The 19,123-nt window shown below is 34.8% G+C and overlaps 1 protein-coding gene across 2 annotated transcripts in view; it reads right to left on the bottom strand.

The window, feature by feature from the left end:
• Positions 1-19,123, bottom strand: part of Itga1 (integrin subunit alpha 1) — a 159,076-nt gene that overhangs the window by 32,037 nt on the left and 107,916 nt on the right. For both annotated transcript variants that reach the window (XM_020178086.2, XM_074077506.1), the window contains exons 12-19: positions 16,041-16,183; positions 13,065-13,208; positions 11,530-11,787; positions 8,733-8,863; positions 6,308-6,474; positions 5,094-5,230; positions 3,276-3,386; positions 1,597-1,806 (exon numbers count right to left, since the gene is read on the bottom strand). In XM_020178086.2, the coding sequence (XP_020033675.1) occupies positions 1,597-1,806; positions 3,276-3,386; positions 5,094-5,230; positions 6,308-6,474; positions 8,733-8,863; positions 11,530-11,787; positions 13,065-13,208; positions 16,041-16,183 (1,301 nt within the window). The remainder of the gene's footprint in view (positions 1-1,596; positions 1,807-3,275; positions 3,387-5,093; positions 5,231-6,307; positions 6,475-8,732; positions 8,864-11,529; positions 11,788-13,064; positions 13,209-16,040; positions 16,184-19,123) is intronic.

Raw genomic sequence — 19,123 nt, forward strand, 5'->3', positions numbered from 1 at the left:
AGAGCAACACACAGTGTCAGAACTTGGAGGAGTTTAGTGCAGTAGATAAGAGCAAGGGCTCTGGCCTGCAACCACATCACCTCTCTGGACCTGATTTTCTATCTACTTCATCAAATTTAAAATGTTATTGAATAGAAAATATACCATTATTTGATATACCAATATGAAAGAAAAATAATGGTACCAGTGAAATACTGTTGCTATCAATTTTAAGATGCAATTGCAGAATGTTAAAATGTGAAAAAAATGGCTGATTTTGAGCCTTTGCAATACAGCAAATTTTTGTAATTATTATAAAAGAACTAGTGAGAATAAGTGAGATCCTTAGAACAATACCTAGCACATAATATAACTCAAGAAAGGGTGCTCTTCATGATCATTTTGTTGTTGACAGGAGGTGCACTGCTGTTGGTTTTATTGCTTTGCATCTCAGCTGGGGCCATTAAGTCCACTGAAGAGAAACAGGCAATGATACTTAATATTTTCCCAATGTTACTTTGCACTTATATTTACATTTATATAATTACTTTACACTATTAATCAATATTCTAAATCCAAGATATGCTATAATAATATAAATACTAGCATAGTTGTCATGTCTCCAAGTGATCTCCTAACAAATATAGAGACATATTAGTGAAAATCTGAATTTATGAAAACTACATAATAGTGTTATAATACTCTGCACAAGTACATTTTTGCAGTGTGGAGGTTAGAACCCAGGATCTCATGCATGCTAGAGAAGCACTCTACCACTGAGCTATACATCCAGCCTTAACTGCATTGCTTTTAAAATAGAAATCATATATGTTAGTAATTCAAATAAATACATACAGAATTTTAAATCTTAAAGAAAATTTAAAATTTTTCTTTTTTACAGAAATTTAAAAATTTAAAGAATTTTAATTCTTTTAAAGATCAGAATTAAAAGCAAAGTTCAAATTTGGAAACACAAGTGACTCTGATAGAGCATCTCATACAAAATATGTTGCCAAGTTAATAAAAACTCTGTCATACCAACTTATATTATTGCCAAAATGAGTTTTAAAAACCTTCTGTTGGTCTAGAGGCATGGCTCAAGTGGTAGAGCACTTGCCTACCAAGTGTGAGGCCCTATTTCAAGCACCAGTACCACCAGAAAAAAATTTAAACACCCCTTCTGTTATGAATTATTAAGATATAGTCATTTTGCAGAAATCTCTGTCCAAAGTAAGGATTTTTCATAGAGAAGAGGAAATGGCATCTTGATAATTCTGCATTGTTTTTTCAGGACAGAGGTCCATCTCTGCATGTTGTTAAATGGTTTTGGCTTTGACTATAAATATATCTTCTCCTAGACTCAATCTGTGAAACTATTAGTTATCCTTTTCTCATACTTAATCTAAGAAGAGACACAAATCTCCAAATAAGTAAAATAAAACAAAAGCTTTAAAAAAAAAAAACTTGGTACTTTCATCACCAACATCTATTACCTTGTATAAAATGCTTTCCATTCATCAAAATCAATATAATAAAAGCAAGTAGCTCAGCAGTATGAACAGTAAATTCAATAAGTGATTGTTATGAGAAAAAATAAGTGAAAAACTGCAAGTTTACCTCAATTCCTGAAAAAATTAGATTTGGAGAATACTGCACGATGGTTCTGGTATTATAGGCACTGTCCCTTTTGTTTCTGACTGTGAGGCTGACATTGAACTTGTCATTCTGGGACTTGACAATAAGGAGGTCTTTTTCTGTGGTGGATACACCCAGGGTGAGGTCCGAGATACATTTTTCCTTGTTTCCACAATCTTTGGCGAAGGGAATCTGAAATGGTCACAGGAAAGTATTTTTCAAAGTGTAGTTAAGGAGAATCAATTGTACTGCAGAGCTCTTAAGGAATTTTGTATTTGTTCCTATACTTCATAGGTAAAAATACTTATGGATATAGATCTTTCTAATCCTTTTAAGAAAATGTAGTTCATGGATATTTTGCACTAGCATTAGTCTGCCAGAGAAGAGCAGTTTTCTTTTTTAAAAAAATCAAGAACTCTAGATCTAAATTTACTTAATCAATAAGATTTTTTGTATTGAAAAGATCAAATATGTAGGAAGGTAATAAAGGCCAGTCAGTTGGGTGGGAAGTGTCAAGACAGGTGTCTGGGAGCTTTGCTTGGCTCTTCTTTGTTAAGTCCTGGTTCCATCACTGAACCAAATTAAAACCTTCAACAGTCTTATGCTGCTCTTGGAAATGTCTACAATTTGTACAGTGGCACTAACTCCTGAAGAATCTGACTCTGCCTTTGCCTCCAGCCTCATCCTACATCACCATCCTCCTTCTCTTTAATCTCAACCACTCTGGAGAGGATAGTTTAGCATCTTTTTTTTTTGCCTCAGGGCCTTCATATATACCAGCACTTTTTCTCCCCTGATTACTCTAAATAGGATGGAAAATCACCCACCCTTCAGGTCTCAACTTAAATGTCACAACTGTAAGGGGCTTGCCCTCACTCCTAAGACTAAGTAGAAATTCCTATAGAGCTCTGAAATTTTCTTCCACAGTATATGATTTAATTAGTATTTACTATCTGATTCCTAGGATAGACTGCAAGCTCCATGCCTCCTACATATAAGACAATAAATATATTTGGATGGTTGGAAGGGAAAATGGAAGATGGATAGATGGGGAGAACTAATTCCCCATTCCCAAGGTTTCTTCCATTGCTGCCCCACTTGTGACGCCCTCCTCCTCTTGATCCCCTCACTCACTCTCAGGCATGGGGCAGTAGACTTTGAATTAGAAGCAGGACTAGAGAAACAGAGCTTGGTTCCTTCCTATCTTTCTGCTCTTGGGGAGGCAAGGTACCCACAGGAAGCATGAATATTACTTCAATCCTTCACTTTGCAAGTTTTATGAGGTTCCCCATGAAAGAGGCCAAGATACACTGCTGATAACTGGTTGCTTATCTGTAGTCCATGTCCAAAGTTCAGTATGAGAATACCCTTTATCCCTAAAACTGTGCACAGCAACCCAGTACTTATTAGATAAAAGGGAATAGTTATTTTAATTGGTCCTAAATCCAGGTGAGCTACAAATTAACATCATTTTGTAGGTTACTTAAACTCTAGCAATGGCAGTTAGGATTTGGAGATGTATAGAAGAGTCTAATTCTTTACATACATACACACATACACATACACACACAATTGATGTAGGGTTATATGTTTATGTGTTTCCAGTTTTTTCCCAATATATTCACAAATAGGCATTCTGAATTTAAAAAAATCTGACTTACATGTTCATGTACTGAGTTTGGTAGAGAATCATCAAGAACAGGCCCATTTTCTGGATCAGTAAGATTGAAATCCAAAGTTATTCTCACAGAGTCCTGAAAGTCATGTTTATCCTAAAGGTTGAAATATAAAACATATTGGTATATTTACTAGATGTTTTGATCATCTTGTGGCTTTCTTTTACTGCTGTGGTTTAATGGAACATATTCATGCTCCTGACCTGATATACAACCTCCTTGGGTTTTTGCTTTGCTGGAGGGGGATAGTCTTTCTGCTTTGACAAAGGACACAACTAGAAAGCAGAGGCTTCAGAGTTTGACCACTTGACTCACATGCAGCTTCTAAGAAGTGATGGGATACATGGTACCTTGCTTGCCAGTATAAATCACTTTGAGCTTCTGGAATAACAATACCTTTCTCTCAAGACCTCAAGGTAAAAATCACTAAGTAATACTTCTGAAGTCTCCCAACTTCAGAAAGAAAATTTTCTTAGTACTTATTTTATAAACAACAAATTGAACCTCTAAGACTAACTGACTTTACTGAAGTTACTCCGAACATGGGGAAGCTGGGATACAAATTTTACCCCGACTCCAGAATAAATGATAAAATGTCCATTAACATCCAAAAGAATTCTGAAACTAGTTTATTCCTTCTAACATTAGTCCCTAGACATAGTTTTAGGTACTGAACTTGTAGACAAACATAAATAAAATCAATTTAGCAGGCTGAAAGCAGTGCCAGACCTGTTTTATGCCCATCAAATTTTATACAGGTTTTACTTCCTACATGTTCTGTCTGGTGACCTAAATATGAGGGATGACTCTAGATTTGTTTTTTCCTATGACAGATTGATGATTTTAGTGTTAATAGAATAAGTTTGCTTTGATATGTGTCATGGGAAATAGTGAGGAAGAGTAAATGTGGCATGCCAGGATGCACATTTTCTTTCACTTTCCTGTCCCTAGCTATCAATTTCAAAATACAGAAGATGAATACAACAAGAATCAGGAAGTAAGTCAGAGTTAGGAAACTTAACCTGTTTCCTTTGAAACTTCAAGATCATGTTAAAGTCTCTATGTCTTGATCTTAGGTACTAAAATCAGTGTTTTCTTCATTTCATTCATTACTTTCACTGTGCTTTTTTTTTTTTTAATACAAATTATTCTCATGAACAGTTTAAAAAAATGTTTCAGAAACTCCTGTCTTCAGTTGGGAACACTCCCCACATAAACAATCATTTAAATTCATTAAAATTGGTTCAAATTGATTTAGCAATGACCTCTAGAGACAAATAATTTGCTTTCTCAGCATCACTCATCCACTAAAATAGAAACTAAAATAGTACAAAGCCGAGAGGATAAGAAAAAAATAGATATTTTTCTTCTCCAATCTAAAGTCAAAGAGCAAGACCTGTGGTTCAATGGGCCCCAGAAAACATAAGGCCTAAGAGTTTGTCCTCAGGGCCATGAATCACTTTTCTTTTTATGTGTGCTTGAGAGATGAGACCTACAGAACTTCACTGACACTTTTAAGTTAGACGAATAAATGAGTGAGTGAAAGAAATGCATAAGTGAATAAGGCCTCCTATCAACTACTTTGTGTCTTTCGCTAGTCCATAATATATGGCTATTTGATATACACAGTGAAATGAAAGATAGTTTTATGAAGTGTATTAGAAGTGAGGAAATTGGACTTGTGGTTCATTTTATAATGTGCACTTTGAAATAAAACAGTAAGAACTTGACAGACTTGAAATGAGAAATCTATACAATATTCTCAATTTGGAATAAGGCAACTATAGTATATGATTTACTTGCCAACATGTAGAAGGAGTGCTTAGTGCATTGGGATTCTCGAATTGTGATGTTTCTTTGAATCCTTCTGTCTTGAGTTCCAGAGAAAAAACTTCGTGATATCTGTCTTAGTGAATCTAGAGTGACGCGGTACTGCATATCTTTATAGAATAAAAATACAATACAAAACATACAATTAAAATGAAGGAAAAACTGACAGACATTTATTTGGGAGTAATTTTCACATGATCCAACTCAGTAAATCAGCATTATAAAAAAATTTCTGAGCTATCAATAAAATGTCTTATTATTTAGTATATCCTCATAATTTTAATGCAATAATATTAGTAATCATGAAGACAACCTTGAAGAACTCTATAGATCTCTTCTCTGTACTTAAGACTTAATTGTAGTTACTGAGAATGTACACATACACCTAATTTACTGAGCATGTCTATGTTTACTAGATTTGTTTTTAAAATATATTTTCTAATTTAGAACTGTCTGGGAATACATACTTGTTCAATCAGATAATCATACCACATAAAAAAGCAAGTGAAACCATAATTATATGAGGACTTCATCTTATTTGATGCTATTTTTAAATAAAAATTAAATAAGACTGAACTAGTGTTGCATATGAAAACCCAAATTTTATTTTACATTTCTGTATCTCAGGTATCCTCTGGTCATGGAACTATTTCAGAGCATTAATGTGCACAAATAGAGAAAATTAAGAAAAATAATTTTAACAATTAATGGCTTTTCTTATTCACTTACTTCATTTTTCTTAGTGAAAATCCACAGGAAGGAAAACTTAACTCCTTTGGAGTCCATTTCTAAATGCTGCCTTTCAAGTGGTTATATAGTGTCTATATCTATCTATCTATCTATCTATCTATCTATCTATCTATCTATCTATCTATCTACAGTGTGGACCTATATATATTAACATATATATTATATAAACACCCAATTGTTCATAGTAAATAAGACAGCCATAGGGAACTACGGAATGTTGAGATCATTGCATACGAGCAGGTAATTTTTGCTCCAGAATTTACTGGGTTCTGTAATCTATTCTTTTACAGCAGAACTGCTTTGAAGGTTCAACATAATCATGGGCAAATGTAATGTTCAGTTCATTGTGGTTGAAATATAATGTCCTACTGGATTTCATCATGCTGGAGCAAATGCACTATCCTCTTCCCAATAATTGTTATAATTATTATGCTTACCAGCTTCATAAATGGAGTCTTCTTTAGACTTTAATTTCACATCAAAACACATTGTAGCATTTATGCACACTGTTTCCTTTCCCTCCACACGGCAGTTTTTCTTTTGAATATTCACTTTATTGGGTTCAAAATTCATGGTCACTTTAACTACAGCCACATCTCGGGACCTACAAACATGTAAACAACAGGGATTACTCACACATTTTTACATTTAATGAATGTCGAGAACCTGGGTGGGCAATGTGAGTTCATCCAAGGAGATTCTCCTTGGTGTATGATCTTTGATCTATGTTCTGAGGAGACTCAGATTGTTTTAGAACCATCTTGAACCTTTGGTTCACACAAAGATCTAAATTGCTTGTGATGGAAAAGAGATGGAACCAAGTGCCCAGGTCCAAGCTCAGAACCACAACTATACTTTAGAGATCTCTGAATTTATTTCTAGTGTGGAAATGATCCGGAGAGAGGTAGAAAACTAGTTTGTCCCTACTGGTTTCCAGCCAGACTGACTGTTGATACTTATCTGTTTTTTGTGGGTTCAGCCCTGCTTCTGTTTCTGGGAAGTAGAAGGAAAAGAATGCTGTTTAAGGCATGGTGTGTTTGTTTCATTTAAGTCTTAAGTTAATTTTAATAATAAGAAATACAGTAGTCTCCCCCTAACACAACACATACAACACTATCCATAGATAGTTTTGCTTTCCACTCTTTCAGTTATTTGTGGTCCAACAATAATAAAAGGAAACTTCCAGAAAGAACTTCATAATTTTAAAATTGTGCATTGTTCTGAGCAAGATAAAACCTTAGGCCTTCCTGCTCTGTCCTGCCTGAGATGTGAATCATCCCTTTGTCCAGCATAACCACATTGTATATACTATCTGCCCATTAGTAACTTAGTAACAATCTGAGTTATCAGATCACCTGTTGTGGTATCACAATTCTTGTATACAGGTTTTGGTATTATCTGAAGTTTCAGGCATCTACTGGTGGTCTTAGAATGCACATTCATCTCTGTTTTGTATGTGAGATAACTGAGACTCTGAGAGGATAAATATTTTATCCAAGGTCAAAAGCTATTAAGAAGAAAAAAATTAGGACTGAAACTCAGTCCTTTTAACTCTAAACCCCAGTGATTTCCACTAATATAAAATTAAAGCAGAGTAAGTAAGACCTTAGGCAGGAAGACTATGTGGAACCCAAGGCCACTACTTTATAATCAACTGAGAGTAATTGTTGTTTACTTATTTTCTGTCATGTGGCTGTAACTGGCTCTTTATAACCAAGTATCTTCTAAATATTGAGGTCTCTCCTTATGTTTTTGATTTTTAAAAAGTGAGTATTTTTAAAAAACAATGTGCTCATAGAAAAGATGAAAACCACAGAAATGCATGAAGAACACACAAATGCCTTACAATTCTACCACTTAGCAATAATCACCATTAACATTTAGTACCGTTAGTGTTTTGTTCTTTACAGAATGGATAGCTGCATTTGTATACTTACAAACATACTGTATATACTCACACAAGCACAAAAAGATATGAATATATGCATGCATATTTTTAAGTTATAATGAACAACTTTCAAATATTTATCTTTTTCTGAGAACATTATTTTTAAGGGCTATCTACTAAAGCAGTGCATGCATATGCCATAGTCTATGTATTTAGTCATCTCCCACTGGATATTTAGATTTATTTATTTCTATAAAAGTGTCTATTACATGTACTATAATAGCTCTAAAGATCATACTTATTTAACAATATTTCTACATTATACCTTTAAATTATTTTAGGAAGTAACTTCCTTGTTAATAAGTATGAATATTTTAAGCCTTTGAAATGCTTGTTGACAAATAGCAATATGGACTCTCCAGGCACGAAGCTGTTTTGAGTAATGTCTGCCCTACATATCCTCTCTACCCTAACTAGATCTTTGTAGGGTCTATGGCTCAGTCTAGTACATGTGACTGGGCTCTCACTGTTTCATCTTTGACTGCCTCTGCTTATTGGCTGCAATATGTATACTATGTCAATCCCCGTTTTAGTACTGCTACACTTAGTCTGTATGTCCCAGTGTCCTTGTATGGTTTGTTCTGCTGTCAATAAAGCCTGGTCTACTGTGAATCAGGTAAATGAATGAAGTCAATTATCCCTAAAACCAACTCAAACTCCCCCCCAAACAGAATATCTATTTCAGTGTTAAGTTCATAACAGACAACCAAATTAATTTGTTCTTTTAATATAGCGTCTTGCTTCTTAAGATTCACTGACTCTTCCAACTTATTCACCTGAGCAACCGGCATCTGCATAATGGTGCATAAAAGGAAACAAACATTTAGTATGGCAAGAGCTCCAATCTTACTATGAGCATCTGAAACTTATCTGTAAAATACTATCACATCAATCAGATGTTATAAAATACATACCAGAAGAGGGCAGCACCACCAAGGCCCCCGATAGTCACATCAGTCAGGCCATCACCATTTAAATCCATTTCTCCATGGATAGACTGGCCAAAAAATTTCAATGTTTTTCCATCCCCACCTGATGGAATACGCTGTGAAAATCCCAGCAGAGAGTTTTATGTCAGAAGAGTCTGTTCAGGACAGTTTCAAATAAAGCTGAGAAGTTAGATTGGTTAACAAAAATATTAAAATTAGAGATCTTTTGGGAACCAAGAGTCCCGTCATGTAGAGACAAGAGGACATTCTCAGATGTTCCCAAAGGATATTGTTCTTTCAGTAGTACAGATAAAATAATTTCAGGGTTACTGAGACCAGAGTGAGGGAAAATAATTATAGGTCATCTGCCTAATGCTCCAGGGAAACATTGGGAGTAACTGGCTCTACTTTCTAGTTCTATTTCACTCCCATTATAGTGAGATATTTAAAGGAACTGCATACCTTAGAAACATATTGTATAAGCAAGTGGGGGAGTGGAAGATTGTTACAGGAGTTAATATGAAGGTCACTGAACTTTATGGCTGGGAATAATCAATACATTCCATCAAATACATTTTCCAATATGTAATCTTCTTTGCAATCTGTCAAAAATCGTCTTAAAAGTTGAGGTCACAATAGACCCAACTCCATTCATATCCATCCACAATGTATGGAAAGCACAGTGAATATGGAGTTCCTGAAGGTTGTTTTGTATACATGCCACACAAGATATATATGGTATCTATACTTCTTTTTTTTTAAATTTTTTATTTATTCATATGTGCATACATTGTTTGGGTCCTCTCTCCCCCCTACCCCCCATCCCCCTCACTTCCAGGCAGAACCTGTTCTGCCCTCTTCTCCAATTTTGTTGAAGAGAAAACATAAGAGATAATAAGAAAGACATAGCGTTTTTGTTAGCTTGAGGTAAGGATAGCTATATAGAGAGATTCCTAGCTTTGCTTCCATGCACAAGTGTATTACAACTTGAATTGATTCATCTCTACCTGACCTCTTCACTACTTCCCGGTCACCTTCCCATAGTGGCTTCTGTCGTTTTAAGGTTACTATATTAACTCCTCTACAGTGGGCACATCAAACACTTTCAAGTTTTGGGTGGCCTACCTTTCCCTATTCCTCCTGTACACATTCTTCCCTTAGCGTGTGATCCATGTCCAAAAATATTACTGCATTACTTCTTGACATTAGTGCTGGTGCAAGCTGATACTATTTTGACAGACCCTGATGACAAGGAGACAGAACTGACAGAAACTCCTAAACTTGGTGTCTTCTCATCCTCTTGTTTTTCTTTTAAATATCATAAATTAAGAAGCCAAATAAGGCAAGCCAAATGGAAATGGTTTTCATGCTTCAACTTGTGAATCTCATTGGGAAATATTTCCATATTCTTTCAGCAAATTGGGAGATATCTGCCTCATCAGTCCTGAAGGAGGTGATTCCATGTGGTTCGGGGTGCACATTAGCAGCACTTCTGGTTCCCATGGAAATCAGTAGCACATCCTCATGCATCCCTTTGGAAATCATTTTGCCAATAAGTAGACAAATCTAATACTCTGCTTTGTTATTTTTATTTAATGATGCATCTTGATGTACCACTATTTTACAAAAAGTAGATTGCTTTATAACAATATATCTCATTAAACGATTAAAATCTCTTTATTTCTATTAAATTTATAGAATACTGAAGGAATAAAGCAGAACAAAAGAGAGAAACCTCTTAGTGTATTTTCTGGTTCTGTCATGTCCATAATGCCATGAATATTTGTAACAGAAACAAATCATTTATCAATTGAAAAGTGTTGTTACCAACATAGACCTTTATTTAATCACTGTTAACGCCATTATGACTTTATTAAGCACTTAACACAACTTCACAATACATGAAGGTTTTGAGACCTCTGTGGACTGCAGAACTAGAGAGACCACTCAAAAGTAAAAAACAGATGATTAATGTTCTGATTTCTTTCACGGTTTATAAGCTGAAAGTGCTGAAGTAAGCAATGAAAGCTAAGTTATGTTATTCCCAAGAAGTTGTTCAAAGCCGAACTGTATAAAACATCAGAATTCCTTTAAGCTCCCTTGTTTTATACTGCATTAAGCATTTCTGTAAATTTATATTTTTCTCATGTATAAAGAAATTAAATTTATAGATTAGAGCTGTTAACTGAGTATAAATTTGAAACAGAAACAACAAAATCCCCTGTGGGCTAGGCTTAATTATTCAAATTTTACCCAAGAAGGATTACTTGTGAGAAAATTATAGATCTTCAGAAACCCAAATCCATTTGATGAAAATATACCAATTTAATTCATAAATATAAATCTAATGTAATTTTATTATAACAACACAGATACTGAATATAAAAACAAATCTCATCTTCATTGGCTAAATCATATAATTATTGGTCTTTTATTCAGAAAGGAGTTTCCCCTCTTAGGATCAAACATACTACAGATGTTAAATAGCATTGTTAAGAAGCGTTCTTTTGTTTGTTTTGCTTTTTACCATTTCAAAAGATCTGATCCTGGAGACCTGGTGCATAAGAAACTAGATAAAAATAACTAGAAAAAAAACTAGATAAAAGTATAAAGTACAAAGTAATTCCTCTAGAAAGAACACTTATGAGAAAATTACATCTAGTTTCCCAACAGAGTCAGAAGAAAGAAATTAAATAAGTCATAAAGCAAGGCAGGCATTGAATGCCTGGCATTGAACCCACTTAGCCCTGAAGGGAAAGAACCTGCAGGTTTAACATCTTACTTGTGCATACTCTTTCCTTATGGTCTTGCCACTGCCGTGGTAAATGTATACAGCTCCTGCGTGGTCATCTTCCAGAGGAGCTCCTATCACGATGTCATTAAATCCATCCACATTAAGGTCTTTTACAGCTGCAATAGCAGTTCCAAAACGAGCCCCACATGGCTCGTTTTTGTTTTCCTTTGTGCATGAATTGTGTTTCAGAGATGAGCAGCAAGACTGCTTAATTGGTTCCAGGCTCATCTGATATTCAAACCTTGTCTGGAGAAAAGATAAACAGGATACGTAGAGATTTCTATCACTATTACAGCTGAATAAGTTTTTCAAGTATATGCTAAATAAGTCCTACTAAAAACCATTTATTTGTAAATCAGTGGCAAAGTTTGTGGAATTTCTTAAAATGTGTGCCTATTTTGAGAGTAAAGTTAATAATTCCAAAGAATAGACTATAGAAGTACAAGAAAGAAGGCATACTGAGAATTTTAGTCTTTTTTAAAAAAATGCAGTTGAATGTGTAATTGACATCTTTTTAAAGTCTATGAACTGAGATTTTAAATACACAATTTGTGCTCCTATCCCTTCTTCACCCGACATTGTCCTTCTTTGATAAGTTTCTATCTCTCCTTTTTTCACTTTAAGACAAAGAGTAAATGTAAATGTACTTTGTTAAAAAAGCACACATGCTGGGCAGGCATGGTGGTATACGCCTGTGTTCCCAGGACTCACATGAGGTAGGGGCAAGGAGAATCACGAGTTCTAGGCCGGCCTGAGACATATAGGAGACCCTGTCTCCACCCCGACACACCCAAACCCAAACAAACAACCCAGTAAGGACAGAAAGTACTAGCAGAGGTGGAAAACAGTACATTTCTTTGGGGGAATGAGGAGGGACCAACAACACAAATTGACAGAAGAAAGTCAAAAACATGATAGGAAAAATGACACCCAATATATGATTTAAAAGAATTCACATGAAGGAAAATCTAAGGACTTAAAAACCTAAATAGCTAAACACTGGCCTTTCTGTAAACAGCAAAATATTCATTAAATGAAGAAATCAAGAATTATTTCACCTAAGAAATGACATCTAAATTCAGGAATGGAAAACAAAATCATTCCAGCTCAGGAAAGTATTCTGAAGACCACAGTGATTCCTGGAAACTTGACTGCTTTGAAGCTACCTCTCTCTCACCTCCCAACTCACTTAAAGTGTTAATGTTATCACCCTAGGACATATGAATAGTGTATGGGTGGGTTTATTTAGCAGTTTAATGAGATTTGCATTTGTCTTCTTTATCTTATATGTTTTGGTAAAAAACATACTTTACATTTCTAAGCAGAAAATACTTAAGGTTGGAATTACTTCATTAGAATTCTGTATATCCCTGTGGAAACTGAGTAGCTGCTGGGGTGAACAGACCCTGAAAACTCCTTGGCTCATATTTTTCAAAGTGAATGAAAAATTAGAACTGCATTATTCAAAACTGAAGGGAAGGGAAAGATTTTCCTGGATTTCTACCAAACTCAGATACCATTACCTGATTCAGAGTGTACACATACACTTTTCCTTGTTCCTCTTTCTCTGTTCCCATGTACATTGGAGCTCCAATGAGAAGCGTGTCAGTATAAGAATCTTTATTAATGTCAATTGTTGTTAAAACACTGCCAAAGTAGGAACCAATCTGAGAAACGAGACAAAGCAAGACAGCCCAGTGAACATCAGAAATTCTCAAGGAAGTTACTTCTGCCAACCTAGTAGAAGAAGTTGAGATTGGTTGACAAAAGAAATGAAATATAGAAACCAGTGCTAGCTGAACACCCTCTAGGCGGAAGAATGTCAGCCAATCTCAATTTTGAGGATGGGCAGTTGTTATAGATTTCATAACTGGAGAGTAGCAGAAATGATTCAGTTTAGATTTAACCCTGTAACAGTTCTTTCTTATCTTCAAGTCAGATCATTAATAATAAAGCAATTTTCAAGGAACTAAAATGAGATAAAAAAAGAGAAGGCATTCTGTAATGGTTTCATATATATTCAAATGTAGGGATATAGAAATATGAAATACACTAAAAGGAAGTATTGAATGTTCCTGCAGTTATTTTACCTTCTGGTCTTAGAAAATTGTCTACTCAACCATGGCTTAGACTTGTCCCAACAGCTTTGAGAGAGAAAAATATGAAAGGAATGCAGGGCGACCATCTCCTTGATACAACATATTTTCTCTTCTAAAGATAGGTGTCTGTTTTAGGGGAAAGCATGGGACTTGCTTTTCATTATGTAAATGCTTAAATCGCTTTATCAGATGTTAATCTTTGCTTATTATTTGACACTCTTGATACTTATCTTATTGACCCTTCCTGTATTCTCTTCTATGACTTTTTTTTGCTCTCTCATGACTCTGCTCTTATATCACATGCAACCCTTTCATTTCATCTCTGTGGCTCCTTTCACTCTTCCCAACCCCTAAATTTTGATCTCCTCTACATCTCAGACCTATAGGCTTGCTTTCCATTCTCCTATGCTTCTAGACATATAGACAATGTGAGGTATGCTTTTGAATATATTTTTGAAGATACTTCTTAATATACTTTAGAAGAGTTTAAATGTTTAAAACAATTTTATTACAATTTTTAAAACAATTGTTGTGAGATCTGGCAATATTGGACTTTCATTCTCAATGGCAATGGCCCTTTGGAGCTGAGAGGGAGCTCAGAAGTTGCCCAGGACCATGGGTTGTCCCCTCTCCCCTACTCTTCCTCATGTCTTGTGCCTAGTTTTACTCATTGACCCGGAATTTTTTTTAATTTACTTATGACCCAGAAGCATCAGAATTTGTGTTCACTGTTGAAGGAAATGTGTCTAAAGTCTAATCCCATTTCTAAAAGTACCTCAACTGCTTGAGCTGTTGACATTTTAATCATGGAGTCACCTTTCTCTCACATTCTCAGGTTTGAAGCTGAAATCATCCATGATTTTTAGAGGAGAAGTACTCTCCTCTACTTGCACAACATTTTCTTTTCCACAAAATTTTATACTTCCCTACATTTGCAGATAATGGACCTACAATATCATCAAAAAAATACTTCATTTTTCTCTTTTTTCAATTCCTTGTTATTTGTATCTATTATATTCATTATATTCCTTCCTTTTCCACTTTTTATTGTTGCATCATTTAGGTTCTTCTTACCTCACCCTTGAGCTACAATAGACTTCTTTTTATTACTGGTGCAGTTTCTGAATGTAAATGTGGCTAAGAGTTAATGAAACCCTTTCACCTGGTATATGAGACTCTGACTGCACGTATAGTCTAAGATTCCCCCTGAGAATCTGCTGAGCATAGGACTCCAACTGCATTTCTAGGAAATATTGGTAGTGATGAAAACTAACTCTGGTTAGGATGTTGCATCTAGGTCATGTGGAATCATCAGTGAGCTCTGCAACCTGATGGGGATGAGTATTTTTGGCTTTTAGGAGAGCTGTGACTATTGTAACTAGCATGGTCTTTCCAGAACCCCTGGAAGCTGTGTCTGTGCTGTTGACATAACGGTGAGGGCTCTTGTAGAGCACTGGGCTTGAGAGCCAGGGCAGCTCCTGAACCTGCCTGATGTGAGCGCCCCTGGCACCTGGGCTGTGTTTTGTGCTGTGCTGCACCCAGGACTCCTGCAGATGAGGAAGAATGATGCAGCTGGGTCCTCCTAGATTACTAAGTCGAAATGTTTACAGAAGCCTAAGAAAACCTCCCACTGAGGACTACAGACTAAAGTAATAAATTCTCATTATTAGAATACTTGAAAAATACAGAAAATATGAAAAGGAGACAAAGTTTACCCAAGTTATTGCTACTCAAAACTAACCAAGAAACAGCATACTTTGATATTTCCTTCACTCTAGAAATATTACAAATATTAATATTTGCAAATTGCATGAATAATGTCCTAAATAATTTTTAATACTTAATTTTATTTTAAAATCATTTTCCAAGTTTATATTTTACAAACAACTTTCTATTAACTCTGGAATATAATCCAAAGTCTTTTGTTTGTCATTCAAAACTTCATGCAACTGGGATCCACATTACCTTTTCAACTCTTTTTTCACTTCTCTTTCTACTTCTCTATAGTCTAGCTTCCCTTCTAGACTTGGTCCAAATTTTATCTGTTATTAAGTTTTTCTGCACCAATTTTAGCTTAAGGCAATCTTTTTGTCTTCTGAACACACTCTTGGTGTCATAGGCATTTTCATGCTTCTTAATGTTTTAGATCTCTCTTCTTATATATATTTTAGACATCTGTAATCTACATCTATTATCTGTTCATCTCAAGTTCACCTCTTTCCAAGTGAAATATTTATAAAGTCAAAGATGCAAATACTTTATATCCCTCAAAGATCCTAACAGGTGTCCCTGTTCACAGTGAATATTGATACATGGGCATTGCTTTTTAAAAAGATTAGGAGAACATGAAGTAACATGGAGTATGCACAGATTAATTTAAAACACTATTTTCAAGTTTACCTGCTCTCCATTGAGTGTCTGGAGAATCTTGATGTCTCTATCCTCCATCCTATAGATGATGACCTGGCCTGTGTGATTGTACCGAGGCTGTCCAGCGACATACAGCACATCTCCAGGGACTGTGGCAGAGGTCACGGTGTAACCTAACCAAAGAAAGATTCCAGATCCACATCTGGTTTCTTAAAGTCTGCATGTAATATATTATGGATGATTTTTAATGGTCGCAATAATCATTTTTATATTTCATGTGGATTTCTCTTTTTTGAAAGCAATATTGTTTTAAATGAATGTAAGAATTCACTTTGTTTTTAAAGCTTTTAATGTGGTGTCTGACTATTTACCTTTACTTACTGTTCTGAATAGGTATTCCCCCACACCTCAGTTTTTCATTGTTTTAAATGACAAATGAACTATCAGTGATGATACAGAGAAAAAGGCACACACACAATCTTCAGTTCATCATTTAAAATAAGTCAATTATATTTCATTTGGATATAAGGGTCCATGCTATAAACAGTAATAATTTTATATAGTTGGAATTATAAAAATATGAATACTTTCTATAATGCTGCCTAGATTTTTAAATTATAATTTTAAGTGACTGAAGGTTAAGGTGTTGCTTGCATGACCTAACTATTCCCTGATGGAATACTGAAATTTGCATGTTTTTATAAAAACAACTTTGAGCATTTAATTTTTTTCTTCTGTTGGATTTTTTATGGTAAATTTCAAGGAATAGATTATTGGATCGAGCTTTCAATGGTTGCTACAATGTTTGGTAAATTGTTTCCAGACCATTTATATTAATTTATTCTATGAACACTTGTATGAGAAACAGTACCATTAAATACTCCTAGACATTCTGCATTAATTTAATTTAAATTTTTGGATGTTTTAATAGATGTTAAGCAATCTATATATAGTCTAACAATAGTACCTTGTTGTGATCTCAATTTTCATTTGTCTGATTAATAGTGAGGATTTTTTCATAAGACTGATCATTCTTTTTTTAAATTGAGTCTTTATGTCCTTAAAACTTCAAATTGTCTTCTTTCCTGCTTTTACTGTCATGAGCACCATGAGGTCTGTGAGTACAGCCAGTGTATTATAGGTAGATTTTTCACCTGGATTGCTCAATGACCAAGGAATCTACCTATAGCCCATCAAGGTCAGCATTGCCCTCTATTTTTAAGCACGTGTAGCAAAATTTCAACACTCTTTTTGGACATCTACCCTCTCTGTCCAAGGCTTGACAACTTTACCACTGCAGTGAGGAAAGGACATACAATGCAACTGTAAAGCCAGGTACTTGGTAGCTTTTCAGAGATGCATAGCCTTGATGGGCTGGAAGTTTCATAGATGTTCTCAAAGTGAATGTGAAGACTTGAACATATGATTTGCATGATTTGAATGTCTTCTGAGTATGAGGCATATCACACCATTTTGAGAGATCATTTCAGGTCAATTATGGGAAGAAGTTAAATTGTTTTTAAGTCAGATTATCATTATTATTTGAGTAAAGAATTAGATTTATTCTTTGTGTCTTAAGAGCTAAATTATTGGGTAAAAATTACAACATGTTGATTTCAAGTCTCCAGAAGGAAAAAGTTCTAATACCTAGAGCAGATCATCAGTGGAACAGAAGGCACGTTATTTTTCAAAGTGCCACAGAATAACATTTCTAACTGACAAAAAGATCATATTGCTAACTCATTTGTCAAGTATTTTATTATAAGATAATAATTCCTTTCTTCCAAGTTTTTACAAAAAGGAAGAGAGGGTTTTGTGCAAAAAATGTGTTTGTTCTTGCAAGTGCTAAGGGAACACAATTACTCAGGTATATTATCCTTTAGAAATATTTTTCTCACATTCTTATTTCTTCATCTTGAGGAGTTTTTGTTGTTACACATAATTGAATATGCAATATTCTTTTTCAAACACATAATGTTTTATGTATTATACTTTTATATTACTAACCACAATATGGCTTAAAAATGGAAACTTTAGGGTCATGTTTATGCACCCATAAAATGGAAAAGAAGAATGTGCAAAAAAACAGCTGTATTATTTTACACTTTTCTACTAAGAAACATAAAGAAGAAAGTGGGATAAGTGAGAAGATGTTGATTACTATGCTGTATACTTTTCAGAATTATAAATGCAAATTAATAAATGACCCTTTCAATAAGTTGAAAATTATATTTGTAGCTTGGATTTGTGTGATTATTTAGCTAATTAAGCTTCATAATTTGCATTTGGTAACTAAAAATAGTAACTGATATATCACAGCACAATAACTATCAGTCACAGTAGTTTCTCATTGTGGCTCAGGTGTTTAAAGCCAGTAAAGGGGAAAAAAGAAAGCAAAGCCCATTTCAATGAAAGGTAAATAAGTATGAACATTAAAACTTTAATATGGCTTCCTAAAAAAGAAAAGCACAAGATGTAAGAGAAAACAAAATGGATGGCACAGCCTTTGCATGGATTTGTAAAGAATAAACATTGTCAGTGCTCATAATTTAAGAAGTGTGCGACTCTAGTGAGGGACTGGGAAGCAGGTGTGATCTTTCTTGATTCCATGCCTTTGCCTCACTCTTTATTATTCCTTTGTAATCTGTCTGGCAGGATTAGAAATTTGCAGACTGTGGGTGGAGAAGGCAGGGAGAAGCATCTTCACTATATTGTAACCACCCGACTCAGTTGCTAAGTGCATCTTGAGGCAGGTTACTGGGTTACAGAAAGATGGATGTGCGGCTATATCCTGAGAGAGACGTTCAACAGCTTCTGCTCCTACTTCATTCTGATCATTGCTGATTAGTACAAGATTTTTTTTCATGGAGCATCTACCTCTTACTTCAGATTTTCTATGGTTCCACAACCTGCAATCCACCCAAATTTTAGAATAGCACATTCAGTCTCTTATTAATTTGTAATCTGCACAAGGAAATACATTTGCAAGCCTCATCAGATTTAGAATAATATTTGGAAGACAAATAAAACTGTAGGCTACGTATTCCCTTTATGGGTGCCTTTTTACTTTGAAAGAAATCTTACACACGTTAGACTTTATGTTGACAAAATAT

The sequence above is a fragment of the Castor canadensis genome, chromosome 6, assembly GCF_047511655.1.
Source record: "Castor canadensis chromosome 6, mCasCan1.hap1v2, whole genome shotgun sequence".
Lineage (NCBI taxonomy): Eukaryota > Metazoa > Chordata > Mammalia > Rodentia > Castoridae > Castor > Castor canadensis.